The 15,376-nt window shown below is 49.2% G+C and overlaps 1 protein-coding gene across 1 annotated transcript; it reads left to right on the plus strand.

Annotated features, from left to right (window-relative positions):
- The first annotated feature begins 1,906 nt into the window (after positions 1–1,906).
- Positions 1,907–3,119, plus strand: PRR18 (proline rich 18). The gene is made up of 2 exons (XM_025383738.1): positions 1,907–2,128; positions 2,205–3,119. Exon 2 carries the CDS (start codon positions 2,235–2,237, stop codon positions 3,117–3,119), a length of 885 nt encoding a protein of 294 aa, XP_025239523.1. The 5' UTR covers positions 1,907–2,128; positions 2,205–2,234.
- Positions 3,120–15,376: the final 12,257 nt, after the last annotated feature.

The following is a 15,376-nucleotide window of genomic DNA, read 5'->3' on the forward strand; positions in this document are numbered from 1 at the left end:
AAAGGCCCAAATCGCTACTAGTTTGTGGTGAGGGGTCACTTAATCCAGTCATCCTGATCTAACAAGACTTTTTCCCTCTCAGCTTTAGTGTAGAAGTTGCAATCTGGTCTTGGATTCGCACTCCTGGGGTGGAGTCTTATCTCCTCCGTCCCGTTAGAGCCGTGTGATGGCAGGTGCGTAGTTACCTCGCTTCTGTACGCCCAGTGTCCCAGCAGAATGGAGATAGCAGTGGAAGTTGGAAGCATTATGAGGCCACTAACCCACTCTCACCCCCAAACTGTCATTCCTTCTGAAGCATCCTAAGAGTAAGGAGACAGGAAGGAGAGAATACCGCACCAGCCCACCAATTTCGCACATTGCCACCAGCACCGTCACCGCTTTTGAACTGCGGGGCTCCAAACTCAGAAGTCTGAGTGTCCAAGTGTTCGCTGATTTTTCTCCATAGCCTGCATCTCCGGCTGTGACCCCCATAAATGATATTTGATACCTCCCCTCGCCCCACCCCCGTCCTCTCCTTCCTCACACTCCCTTCCAATCCTCCACTTTCCAGGCACAGAACTGTGGACCTCCTGCCGCCACTGATGTGCCTCTTCCCACACCCACCCAGAGATTCTAAAACCTGGAATAAAACACACTGTGGGGGAGCTTTCAGTATCTTAGGACCTCACCTGTCAAGCCGATTAACAGCCTGAGCCCACGGGCAGAGACAGGCTGGCAGGGATGGAGGGAATGTGCCTGTCAACTGGGAGGTTTGTTTCAAAGCTGTATTGGGGTGGTTTGGGAGGTGCTGGTAGAGATGATGGAGCCCAAACCTGTCACCCCAACCCAAGCTCTGGTGAGAAGCGTTTCCCACCACCTACCAGGTTTCCTTGACTCTCCCCTGTATCCACAGTGCAGTTCTCTGAGGCCACCAACAGTAAACAGGGGGAGGCGTTGCTGCTGCCTGGGAGACTGAGGCAGCCGGGGGGAGGGCGATGCTGTCCTGATGTGACTGTTGGCACAGGGCACATTTGTGTTTACCCACATTTGAATGTGCTTTGGAGCTCACCTGGGGCCATAACCATCACACACCTGGTTTCCATCAGAAAAGCGTATCTGATGGGAAGTACTTTGTGGAGATCTAAGCAGTTGATGATTATCCTGAAGTAATGCAGCGACTGCACACATGAAACGTTGACTTTTTGATCCATCACTTTGCAATTGTTCAATTATTTATTAAACAAACATTTGAATATCGTAGGATGTCTTCATGTGTTTGCAACCAGAATGTAAATTGACAGTGAAGATTTATCTCATTAATTCTGAATCTCTGCTACAGTGATAAATATATTGTTTTGCTCACAGGAATCATTAAAGGGACTTAATATCTAATACTTGCTATGTAATCAGCATTATATAGCTGAAACTGAACTATTTTGCCTGTTCATAGATACTTAGATATAATTAAATTCAAATAGAATTTGAAAGTGACTCCTCAAGGGGTGGCCATGAACACTATGTAAGATTCACCGAAGGTCTTTTCTCCCCTCTCAGCTCCAGCCCGCTTTTCTCTGTGAAGCAGGATGTGTGGGGCAGCAGAGCTGTATTTACTCGCGGTGCCTTTCCTGCTGTCTCGAAGGCACGGGGAAGGCTACGAGGGATTTTCTCTCAAATGTGCAGGGCCTCCACCTATGGCTCCGGAAGGCTGCCGGCTCCCCCAGGGGGCTGCTCCTGGCTTTCATGGACTAAATTAACCTCGGGCCACAGGAGCGCCAGCTGGGGGAGCCCCGGGATGCCTGGCGCGCGCTCCGCCCTCCGCTGTCCTGGCACTTTGCTCCCATTCAGCAGTCGGTAGTGACACCAGCTGGGCACAGCCCGGGGCCTGGCAGGGCCGCGTCCTTAGCGAGCGCGCTGGGCTCCTCCTCCTGCCGGCCTGGCCCGCGTCTCAGCCGTGGGGACCCTGGGGCGCCGCGACTCGCCCACAGTCGGACGGCGGGAGGCGGTTCCCGCAGGGTCCAGTCTCGGAAGCACCGAGTCAGAGGGGAGCCCCTGGCCCCAGGAGGAGGGGAGGGTGGGAGCTCCTCTCTTGGAGTCCCCGGGTTTGGTCGCCGGGATGTGAGGAAGCCGGAGAGGCCGCGGCGGGACGCAGGTGGGTGTGGAGGAGCAGCCCGAACTGCGGGGAACCGCTCCGCGCGCAGTGGCTGAACGCCCACCTCTTCTTCTAGGGGCTGAGGATCCCGCGTCTCGGAAGCACCATGCCCTTCCCTCCCGTGCAGCCGCAGACCGCCCCTGCACCGGGGGCCCAAGCCGCGCGCCACTTACCCCGGAGGCCCTGCGCCGCGGGGGACAAGAAGAGGCCCCCACAGCGGCCCGAGGGGCTCCTCTCCAGCTCCTGGCCCTCCGCCACGCTCAAGAGGCCCCCGGCCCGGCGCGGCCCCGGCCGGGACAGGACGCAGCTGCCGGCCCCTCCGGGCGTCTCCCCCCAGGCCTCGCCCTGCCGCGCGCTGAACCCAGCCACGTGCGCCCAGCCCCGGCCAGCCGGCTCCGGCCACAGCCCAGCGAGGACCACCTACGCGGCGACCTCGGCAGGGACGGGGACCACCGCCGCAGGGACCTCCTTGGGGACGGGGGCCGGTCCTGACACCGCTGCGCGCTTCTCCCTGAACCTCACCCCCGAGGCCGTCCTGGTCATCCAGAGGCGTCATCTGGAGAAGCAGCTGCTGGCGCGGCCTCGCAGGCCCTTCCCCTCACCCTCGGCCGAACCCAGGCGCCTACTCACTCCCTGTCCCCGGGCCAGGGCCGCGGGCCTGCGGAGGGGCGGCCCCGCCAGCGACCCCGACGCGTCCCCAGCAGCTGGCCTGGGCCGCCGCGACCCTCCGCCCCGCGCCCAGCTGCTGTCCGGCGGCCTGCAGGTTCCCCAGCTCAGCCCGCGGTCCGGGGCCCTGCGCCCGATGCTCAAGGTGTCGCTGCTCAACGAGCGGCACAGGTACGACGACGTGGAGTACGAGGAGGAGCCGGAGGCGGTGGACGAGGGCCTGGTGCGCAAGTGCACGGAGTGGCTGCGCGGTGTGGAGTCGGCGGCTGCAGCCCGGGGCCGGGCCGGGGCCCTGGACTCACGGCGGCACCTGAGCACGCTGTGAGCCCAGCGGTCTTGCGGGTACAGGCCAGACCTGATCCCACATCACCTCCTGCACGCGCCACTCCGCCTGGGGACCCTCGGGGGAGACCACAGGCTCCTCTGGCCGCCAGCGCCCATTTCCGGGACACCTGTGAGCAAGCTGGCCCGCGTGGGGCGCAGCCAGACTCGCCAGACGGCCACGGCCCCCCTCCTGCCCTCACCAGCAGGCAGCCCGGGCCTTTCTCGGTCACACTGGTGGTATCTACCCCAGAAGCTCACCTCTGCCCTACTCTGGCCTCCTTTTGGCGTCCCCGAGTGTCCATGCAGTTCGTGGGGAATTAAGCAACTGAGAAAATGCCTCTCGGCGCCCCCAGCCCCAGGGTTCGTCTAGGTCCCAGAGACCCTCTGCCTGGAGGCGGGCCTTCCCCAGGGCTACATCTGCACCCCCTGCGGTGTCACCCTCAGCCATTGCCGGGCACCCTGGACAGTGCGGTGGGCGATGGCCCAGGGTAGGTGGCCGCGACGGTGGCCTCCTGCAGAGCTGGGACCCGGTGCTACATTTGTGATTTTGTTTTCTCCCGAGTCAGAAAAATGTTGAGGGTATTAGAAATCCCTGAAACTCAGTTAACCGAATTTCCAGTCGCCAAAGCGGAAGAGTAGGCATCGCCAGGCGCTGGTGAACCCTGGTCAATGAGCGCTTCCATGGAAACCACTTGGCTGATTACATTTTTTCTGTGTATTATTTGAATAGAGAGTAAAGCTCCTCTGCTGTTTCGTAACCATACCCTTTCCCCCGCTAACTGGAGGCTGATTTCTACATATTTCTTCCATGTATCTGAGAATATCTAACTCGAAGGATGAGAAGGAAATAAAATGTTATAATCAGATAAGGCTGGTTATAGAAGAGTAATGTATTACCTCAAGTTTTGACTTACTTTGTAAAAGCCAATAACTGGTTCAATGTTTATCTTGATAGACTTTAAATGTATCAAGTTCTAATTGTATTTTAAATTGAAGCCTTACATTTTTAAAAACAGATTTTGTATTTTTCTCCTGGAGGTCTTTGCTCTAATCTCTCTCTCTCTCTCTCTCCCCCCCCTCCCCCTCCCCCCCTTTCTCATTCTAGGCACAGGCACACATTTAGTTAGATATGAAGCGTTTAATTCATTGGGAGCTAGGTCAGCTGCCAGATAAGTTGCAAAAACAAAAACAAAAAAAACCTACCCATTGAATAACTTCTTTGAATTTGGAGATAAGTTTTCTTTTACTTGAAATGAATATATTAATACTAGAGGGGCAAAACTAGCAATGCTTGCTGAAGTGACGATGCTGCTGTTGTTCCACCCCCACCCAGATGGTCTCTGAGTGCTCCATCCTGGGCAGGGCACACAGTCTGGAGCTGAGAGGGTGGGGCAAGAGTGCATTGACTCCAAGCCGAAGGCAGGAGTGGCTCAACTTGGTCTCATCTTGCACTTAGTGCAAATACCAATAATTAAAATGCCTAGACTTCTGTCCTTGGTCACAGTAACAACAACGTTTTGAAGACTTTTCCCTGGTGGCATCCTAGAGGGACCGACTTTCTGCAGCCTCTGTCTTCCAAGCTGAGCTTCTGCTGCAGTGTGCCTGTCACTGCACCTGTGTGTCTCCCTGATGTCCCTGTCAGCTGCTTCATTTTGATTTCCTTTCTTCTCCCGCTCTTTCTCCAGGCTCCGTTCCAGCATCTCCTCTTCTTAACTGGCCACAATACAACACTAAGCACATTTTTCGTAATTTGCATTTATTAAATCGAGTTTGTAGGCCTTGTTCTCTACTTTAAAAGCAGATGAGTGGAACATTTATGTTTCTCTGGTCAATGAGCCTCAATAAAAAACAAACAGAAAAAAGGTTTGACACGTGACACATGATATCTTTTCGTTGCTGTTAAGGACATTTTGAGAAAGTTTTCTAAGTTGCTATGCTCCAATTTCTTATTGCTTAAATAAAAGAGAAATTCAGTGACTTGTGCTTCTTTTTGAGGAGGACACTGAAAACTGGTCAGGAAGAGACCACTGAGGGATTGACAATTCACATGACATGGTTTCTTCAGAGTGGCGCTCAACCTAAGGTTCTGTGATTTCCAGGAGTTGACAAAGGTTTGATGGTTTTAATCACTACTAGAATTTTTAAGCATCACTACCAGGATTTTTAAGATAGTCAAATACTGTGAGGTTATTTGGCAATGACACCTGACCTTTTATGGGGTCACAAATCTCCATGAACGCTATATTCCAGAAGGACTCCTAAAACCATGAACCACATAGCAACAAAACACTGCATATAATTTGCATATATTTTAGGAAGCTCATGGGTCCCAGGTTAGGGACTCCTCCTATATACACTCACTAAAATATTTTTTTCTTTTGCCTACAGTAATTTCAAACTGGGAGGTCACACCAATCAGAAATTAAAGGGTCAATTTGAATAATGGCTAGACTGTTAGATAACTATTATATTATTATCAAATTCTCCCATAACTGTGCTGGCTCATAGCAGGGACTGAGGGGGACTTCCACCCCAGGAGAGAAAATTGGGTGCCACTATGTAAGTAAAAGTATTGCCAGTTGCAAAGGCTGAGCATGTATGTGCCTTAATTCCATCTATTTAGAGAATAGCTGGCACTTTAAGATAGGTTTTTATGTTGATCTGCCTTATTTCTAGAAAAGCGGATGCCAAGTTTTCAGAACCATTAATTTTGGGGTTTCCCTAGAAATTATGCAATTCAGATTAGGGTGGGTGATCTGTGGGATCTTTGCTTTTCAGCATGGTAATGTCAACCAACCATTGTATATCATTCAAAGAAAGTCTGAAAATAACAGTCTCTCTAGTAAGCAAGGACACTTTCACATCAACAGAAATGCACATGCAGCCCTTTGTGACCTGCGGGAAACCTGGATTGATGTGGCTCCCCAGCATGGCCTCTGTCCAGATGCTGTCTGGGTAAGGACACGGCTGCTCCCGCAGCCTGCAGTGGTGGCCCCATGGCCCGGCTTGGAGACGGCCCCTCAGCATTGTGCGGGAGAATCACACCATGGTTCAAGGTGGGTTTTGGTGCCCTGGAGGCTGGAGCTCCCACACTGATGCTGTCATTTATCCATGTCTTTCATTAAACTTCCATGTCTGTTTCATCTTCTGTCTGTGGGGATAGTTGAACATAGGTGACCCTGGTGAGGATTATGAGGCAATATGCAAAGCGTTCCCCCAGCTCAAGGTTAACTGTAATTTTTACTATTTCAAAAAAGTCTTTACGCAAAAAACATCCTTCTCTGGCACTCATGTGCACATTGGAAACCCTCCCTGGTTACAGCATTCTGAGATTTTTATCTTTAACCATTTAATGCACACCTACACTTTTATTTTCCTGAGGAATTAAAACATTACAATGTCTATTGTGTTTTGCCTTCTTATCTCACACTTAATTATTATGTTACGAGCACAAAATTTAGCTCTGAGCTACCTAGTAGCAGAGACAAAGTTTAAAGTAATGAGTCATATAATCTCAATATCTAATAACAAGAAACACTTTTTGGAGAAAATTGTTATGTGTGTATTTGAATTATATATAACATAATGGGTAGTATCCTTAAATGCAGCTTCTCGAAGATGCCTAAATGTCCTTGTTGTTTTTTATTTTTTCAGACGAAGTCTCACTCTGTCGTCCAGGCTGGAGGGCAGTGGCAGGATCCCGGCTCACTGCAAGCTCCGCCTCCCGGGTTTATACCATTCTCCTGCCTCAGCCCACACAGGCGCCTGCCACCAGGCCCGGCTAAATTTTTTGTATTTTTAGTAGAGACGGGGTTTCACCGTGTTAGCCAGGATGGTCTCGATCTCCTGACCTCGTGATTCACCCACCTAGGCCTCCCAAAGTGCTGGGATTACAGGCGTGAGCCACTGCGCCCAGCAGAAGATGCCTAAATGTTCTTTACATCACTGTTAGCTCTTGATGAAAGCCAGTGGAGCCATCATCAGCGACATCCTTCCTGGAACTGGACCATCCCACCTTATGGAGGTGGCATAGATGGAAACCTGCAAAATACAGTAGAGAATCTTCAGGAAGCAGTTTTAGATCTGCTCAAATATTTATCAAGTACTGCCCTAGAACCTCAGACAATTCTACATCAGTCCTTAAATGTTTGGTCTCATGACCTCTTTCTAGTCTCAAAAATTATTGAAGGGAAAAAAAGCATTGAGGGAAGCCAAAGAACCTTCTTCAGTGCGGGTTTCTCTATCAGGACTTCCTGCATCAGAACTTAAAGCAGAGACCCCAGAACACTCAAACTGCTGGTTTCATCCACACCATGTCAGCTCCTAGTGCCTGCTGTAAGAGCTGGCTTAGCTGCATCTGAAATGGACAGGAAGTGTTTTAAGAAACATATTTTCCAGACTTCAGACCTAAAGATACTAATTCAGTAGATCTGGGAAAGGGCTGATGTGCCACCAGGTTGGGAGTCATTGCTATATGGCAAGAAATACAAGACCAGGCTCAGGAAATACTTCAGGCAGATTTTATTGAAGGTGGATTTAACCAACTATGTCCTCTCAGAATAGACACTGCAATGCTACCCTGTCAATATCAGAGTCTCCTTTTCTACGTAGTTATGTCTCCCTTCCTGGCCATGTGTTTTCACGGCAGGGAGGGTAGGATGCAATGACCAAAAATAACTAAAGTGACCCCATGTCATCAGCTTAGGCACCGTCCACCTCATAGACTTGGGAGTGCTGGCCACTCCACTTCTGGGGGGCATTGCCCCAGATCTCATTCATCCCAAGTCCTCTCCCTTGATGACTGATGTCCTAGGTCTTCTCTCATCTACCTGTGTCAGCATAATTATGAATGCATCCCAGATACAAGCTTCCACAACACACACATGCCACTCCTGATGCCGTCGTGTCACCAGAGTGGGAGGGCAGACTCTGAGAACTGCAGATGCATGGCCGTGTCCTGAAAAGCCAACCCCAGACAATGCACAGAGCTCAACACCTGATTTTATGAGGAAATTATAACAAGTATCTATTGAATATTTCACTTTGAGCAGCGTAGTATGCCAGCAGGCCCAGAGCAGTTCAGTTATTCATTCAAAAATATTTACCCTGCCTCTACAGGATGAAGGGTATCTGAGATACAAAACTAACTGGAACTGTTCCCTACGTAATCGAATCGAATGGGTCGGCCTGTTCAAAGGTGTATCCAGGTCTGCCAAGAGCAATGACTTTGGTTTGAGGACAGTCAATATTGAGTGGTTGTTTTTTGTTTTTTTTTTTTTGAGACAGAGTCTCGCTCTGTCCCCTGGGCTGCAGTGCAGTGGCGCGATCTCCACTCACTGCAAGCCCCGCCTCCCAGGTTCATGCCATTCTCCTGCCTCAGCCTCCCGAGTAGCTGGGACTACAGGCGCCTGCCATCACGCCCGGCTAATTTTTGTATTTTTAGTAGAGACGGGGTTTCACCGTGTTAGCCAGGATGGTCTCGATCTCCTGACCTCGTGATCCGCCCTTCTTGGCCTCCCAAAGTGCTGGGATTACAGGCGTGAGCCACCACGCCCAGCCTGTTGAGTGGTTCTTTAGGACAGCCATTGATCTTTATTTGTTTACTTGGGCCAGCTTAACAGAATACCAACACTGGGTGGCTTAAAAAACAGATATTTATTTTCTTATAGTTCTGAAGGCTGGATGTTCAAGATCAAGGTGCCGGCAAGGCTGGTCCCTGGTGAGGCCTCTTTCCTGGCTTACAGACGACCGCCTCCGGCACTGTGTCCTCACAGAGCCTTGGTATTTCTTCCTTCTCCTACAGGGACACCAGTTCTGTTGGATCACAGTCCACACGTATGTGCCCGTTTAACCTTTACCTCCTTAAAGGCACTCTGCAAATACAGTCACAGTGCATTTAGGGCTTTGATATATTAATATTAATTTGGAGGTGTTGGGGACAAGATTCAACCCAGAACGTGGTCTATGGTTTCAGTTGCTTTTTAAGGCCACTTATGGAATATGATAGCAAGATAAGATCCTCAGCTTCTTCCCACCTCTTAGGTGCACACACAGCACACACACACAAATACACGCATGTACACAAACATACACGTGCACAAACACACTCATGCACACATACGCAAGCATGCACACAAACACATAACTTTTGGAAGCATAAAAATAGAAGAATTTTTATTGAAATTTGAAAAATTAATTAGTTCAACCATTTTATTTCTACCTACAAGAATGTGGAGATGAAAGAATTTGCCCAACTAGTCAGAAAAGTTCAAGCCTGGCCTGAAGTCTGTAACCTAAGATTGCAAAGAGTTTATTTGCTCTCTACAATCTCTTATTTTTGCCTCTGTATCTGCTCTGAAATTTTGTTTGTGTTTGTTTTTGAGACAGAGTCCCACTTTGTCACCCGGGCTGGGGTGCAATGGCGCGATCTTGGCTCACTGCAACCTCCGCCTCCTGAGTTCAAGAGATTCTCCTGTGTCAGCCCCCCAAGTAGCTGGGATTACAAGTGCCCACAACCACGTCTGGCTAATTTTTGTATTTTTAGTAGAGATGGGGTTTCACCATGTTGGCCGGGCTGGTCTTGAACTCCTGACCTCAGGTAATCCACCCGCCTCAGCCACCTAAAGTGTGGGGATTATAGGCTTGAGCCACCTCGTCCGGCCTGCTCAAAATTTTTGACTGAACCTGCGGTGCCAGGCAGATAATCTAAGGCACAGTCCCTTAATGAACCTGTGCAGGGCGCAGTCCCGGCCGGGCCGTTCTCTGCTGCCTGCTGGCCCACAGCCCTGTGGCTCCAGCCATCTGTCTGCATTCTTGCGTGATGCACGTGTACAGAGAAACACTGTCTTGCTTTCTCTTCTTAAAAAATTTTCTTTTCTTTTTCCCACCTTCTCTCTTTTTCCTTCTTCTGATCACTTCTTGGCAATTTTCTTTTGCTCTTAATTTTCTCTTCTTTTTGCTAAAGCCATGACCATATGCTGTCGCTAGCTGACTCAGCAGTTATCTTCCTTTTCCTTCTAGGTGGAGGCCACCGAATTAAAAGGCCACAGACTGTATATTTCCATATCACTAAGAGAGAAAATCTCAAACGTTCTCATCACAACAAGGTCAAACTTCTGAGGTGACGGATAGATTAATCAGCTTGTATTAATCATTATGCATCATATTCAAAATTCATAACATCTACATAAGTCCTGGAGGTGGCTTCTCACATATCCTCCAACAGGCAGAATGTCAAGATGCTGGTGCTGACTGCTTGGCACACATGGGCAAGCTTGAGCCTCACAGCAACCTTCTTTCTCTTTACAGGTGTAGAAAATGAGTCTCTGGCTGGGCACGTTGGCTCACACCTGTAATCCTAGCACTTTGGGAGGCCAAGGCGGGCAGATCGCCTGAGGTCAGGAGTTTGAGACCAGCCTGGCCAACATGGTGAAACCCCGTCTCTACTAAAAATACAAAAATTATCCGGGTATAGTGGCAGGCACCTGTAATCCCAGCTACTTGGGAGGCTGAGTCAGGGGAATCATTTGAACAGAGGTGGAGGTTGCAGTGAGCCGAGATAGTGCCACTGCACTCCAGCCTGGGTGACAAGAGTAAGACTTCGTCTCAAAAAAAAAAGAAAATGAGTCTCTAAGGGTAAAGCAACTGGCACATTCACCTCACACCTATTTACTTTAGTTTTACAGCTGAGCTCATGCCCAGGTTGGCCTGAGTTCAAGTTCTTAACCAGTATGCAAAGGGCCTGTCCCAGTGCTGTGGGGCCAAGTGGGAGACCAGGTAGGACTTACACCAGTGCCACATCCAGGAGCCTCCCAGGAAGTGGATTTAGGACCTTTGAGGGTTCCATGGACCATAGATTTAAAACCTCTGATGAAAAATGACCATGGCAGGAATCAGCAAAATAGGACAATAGGGAAGATAAACAAGGTCCAAAGTTGGTTCTTTGAAAAAAAATTAGATTAAGCAACCCTTAGCAAGATTGATCAAGGAAAAAAAATTATCAAGACCAGGAATGAAAGAAGGGATATAACTACAGATCCTACAGATGTGAAAAGGATCCACAGACACGCCATGAACAGAAAGAGGCCCAGGCTGCAGCCCCTCCATCCCACTGCCCACAGCATCATGCAGAGGGAGAACTCAACCTCATTTCCCACTGTTATTTTAGAAAGATTTTTTCTGTGGTCAATACCTTCTTTGCCATAATTAAAAACAGCCAATAGACACATGACTGAGGCTAAAATTCTGTGATTTATGATGTTCTTTGTAGGAGTGGAGGCAAGGAGGATTTTGCTTTTATTTCCTTCATCAAAATAATAGATGCGTAGAACTCCCCCAGCACACATCATCTCAAATGTTTTGGAAAAAATCTTTCCCTTTTGCAAACAAGAGCCTAATTTGCATGGCCACAGCATTCATGGAGAGGGGGATGCCTGGTCCCTGGAGCGTGAGAGCCCCAGTGCCCCACCAACACCCACTGCCCTTTCTGAGCAAGCACTGGACTTTAGCTCACCTCTCCGCCCCTGTAGATCTGTGCCAGAGATCAGCTCCCCATAGCCTTTCCCACCTTCTAGTAACATCGATAAGAAGACTCACCTTAATTTTCGAGGTCTCACATTCATCACTGACTGGACGCAACTGCTTGGTCAATCTTGTAGATAAAGGCGGGGAAACTCTTTGGGAGGGGTCCCCCATCACTCAGGTAGGAGTGGCAACAACTAACTCACAGCCAGTTTAAGGCAGACATAGCTCCCTTCTGGGCAGTGCCTGCCTCAGGGCCTGGGGTCAGCAGAGAGAGCTGGACTGGGCGTGCTCCTCGCTGTACCTCACCCCACAGGGATGTGCTTCTGTTGAAGCAGGGAGGGAAACATCCCTGCAAATGTACTTTGGACAACCTCCTGACATGTACCTGCCACTGTAACTTCACGGTCGAGAGGCCACATTCGAGTTAAGACTGTCCAGGGATTAGAGAAAGCGGCCTGTTTCCTTACTATATCTCACAATGGAGGGGTCGGCGTGGGGTTCCTGAGTTAGTATCATGAAAGTAGGAAATCTTTACTCCAGGAAGTTGTTTAAAAAACACTTTTACGAGCCAGGCACAGTGGCTCATGCCTGTAATCCCAGCACTTTGGGAGGCTGAGGCGGGCTGATCACCTGAGGTTGGGAGTTTGAGACCAGCCTGGCCAATATGGTAAAACCCTGTCCTACTAAAAATACAAAACTATCCGGGCGGGGTGGCAGTGCATGCCTGTAATCCCAGCTACTCAGGATGCTGAGGCAGGAGAATCGCTTGAACACGGGAGGCAGAGGTTGCAGTGACCTGAGATCGTGCCATTGCACTCCAACCTGGGCAACAAAAGCAAAACTCCATCTCAAAACAAGCAAAGAAACAAATAAAAAACAAACAAAAACACTTATACGAAACCAGCTATCTGGGAAAACGAGAAGGAGGACAGGCGCTGAGGGGCACCTGATGGCTCCGACGGGGGCCATACATCCTCTGTGCTGGCTCCGGCCCCAGGTCCACCCCTTTCTTGGGGAGGGACCGCCATGGGGCCGTTTCATCTCTGTGCCCACTTCTTCTCTGTGCCTGCTTCCCCAGACAGAGCACAGCAGGTGCCGAGGCCTGTGCCTGGCACTCAGTAAGATGGTCTTGGCCATCCTCTGTCACTGTCACATCTCGTCCCTTGGTGCAGTCCTGCAAGGGTGAGCATGGCTTGACTGTAGCCCAGCACCGCGGAGACAATGGAGCCACAGAGTTCCGAGACACTCGCTGGCCATTGTGGCTCTCCTCATCTGCAGTGTCGTCATGCTGCAGAAAAAGAGCACAGGCAGCACACAGGAGACAGAGACTTCAAACAAAGGGCCTCATTCATCCACTTAAAGAACAATGAGCGCCCGCTTCTGTGTCATCCCAGGGTCTGCGGAGAGACATCGAGAGGAGTGGAAGTGTCAATTAAAGAAAACTGAAGAATAGATGAGCTCACATAGTTTCATATTTGTTACAAATCATGATGCTCTTAGGCCAACTGGATTCAGGGGTCAGCCAGGGCTATAGTCAAAGCCGCACTAAAGAGATGACTTTATCTCCCTACTCTCAACAGCAGGCATATACTTTGTGGAGATAAAAAGTTATGGGCACCTTTTCTAGGGATACGTATCTGGGCTTGCAGCCCAGCAACTTCCAGAAGAAACTCACATGTCCACAATAAAATATTTACCAGAAATTTAGAAAAATGCATTCTCAATATTTTTAATGTAGCACCTCGTGCCAGCAGCATGGGAGAATATTGTGATCACACCAATGATATTTTGCTGTGTGTAGTTTTTAGGTTATACTTACCTTTGTTTGAAAATAGATCTGGTTAGGATGATAAATGAGGAGCTGGGAAATGAAGGGACAGAGCGAGTTCTAATTACGCGAAGATCGCTGACTAAGAAATGGTCCTGTGCTTTCTGAACCCAGGGGAGCCTGTTTCCAGTGGTAGTGGAGGCCTGGGAATACGCTGGCTGGAATCGCCTGATGTCTCGATTTTCTGTAACCTCCCCAGCACTGAACCCCATGTGTACGTACTTAGTGATGTTGGCTGAAGATTTTACTTTTGCTGTAAAACACAGTCAGTACCATTAGGGTGAGCATGGCAAGGCAACTGGAGATGGCTCATTTGCTCCATAGTAAGCTACTGGGATTTTTTAACGAGGAGAATGGAGGGCATGAAGTGTTCGAAGAGGTGGGAGAGGGGTGGGCAGGGCACCCAGAACGAGGGAAGACTTGGACATGGAAGGAGCAGGGTCAGCTGACACCCACTGGTGTCACCTCTGCCCTGCCAGCCCTGGAGGAAGAGGAAGGAGAGACTGGTGAGCGGGAGGGAAGAGAAGGAAACCCACTTACCCTGGGCTTTGCAAAGTGCCGGAGGGCCCCCTGCTCACTTCCCTCTCTCTCAAGCCAGCCCCTCCTCCAGGGCCAAGCAAATTCTCCAAAGCTCAAAATGGTTCTGATCTTTCTCTATGAGAAACTCCTTCAGAGTCAGTTTTTACTGAAACAGACTCCAATCAGTACCATTTGTCTTTTTTGGACCACATTCATGGGATGCATAAACGGAAGCATCCTGTGTGGTTTGGTGGGGCTGTGCTGGGCTTGCTGGCATGAACATCCCTGGGTACTTAGATTGCTTCATGTTGATTGGGTTGATCAAAACATCCTGAGTCACTCTTTCATTCTACAGACCAGTGTTTCATATTCTTAACTGTTCTGCAATGCATGGATTTCTTTAACTGTAATAGCACCAATAACATCCCCAGATGGGATTGCAGAGACTGAAAGACTTGTTCCTTCAGCTGGGACTAAAGAGCCTGCTATTGTTTCCAGAGCATTGCTAGCCCACTCTGGTATGTACAGCTTGTTAGTGTTGTTGATTTGTTCAGGAAATTGAGAGAGAAAAAATTTCAAGTACTTGGTATTGTGGACAAATTATAAATCCCCCTCTCAGGACACTTGGCAGCTGGGTAATGTACCAGGGATGGTAGACTGGTGCACATCTAGGTGGCTTTCATGTAGCTTAAAGGGGATTCATCCTGCAGACTGTTTCTTTAATATGGTTAGACTACAAACTATACATTTCCAACAGACTATGTTGACATGGCATGTGTTTGTTTACCAGTAGTGTTGGAAGGACGCAGAGCTGTCTCACATTTAGCTGACTTTAAGCTGTTCCTCCCACCGCAATACACACATACACACACACACACACACACACACACACACACACACACACACACACACTTCTGCTACTGCAGACCTGATAGAAGAGCATGGAAAATTCCGCCTTGTGCAACTGACCTTTTTCAGGCATCACAGAAAAGAACAATTTTCACTTAAAGCTTTCTCTGATTTTTTAAATTATAAAATTATACATACTCATTGTGCCCAAGGATAGAAATATATAAAGACAAAGTTAAAAGTCCCGATGCTCCAAAGTTCTCCTTACTGTAAGAATTAAAGAAAGAGGAAAGAAACATGAAAAGTGGCTTGACAGTCAAAGACAGGTTTATTTTAGAGAATAAACCTGAGAGGGGCTTCTGGCCAAGTGAGGTCAGAGGCACTTTCTCTTACAGACTATGGGTTTTTAAGGATTCAGGGAGGGAAAGTTTATTAGAGGCTTGGACTGCTTCTGTGTCTTTTTGTTGTGCTTATCCGGGAGGGAGAGTTGTGTGTCTGTTCCCATATGTCTTTCTGTGGCTGCAGGCATACACCTCCCC

The sequence above is a fragment of the Theropithecus gelada genome, chromosome 4 (assembly GCF_003255815.1).
Source record: "Theropithecus gelada isolate Dixy chromosome 4, Tgel_1.0, whole genome shotgun sequence".
NCBI classification, from domain to species: Eukaryota; Metazoa; Chordata; class Mammalia; order Primates; family Cercopithecidae; genus Theropithecus; species Theropithecus gelada.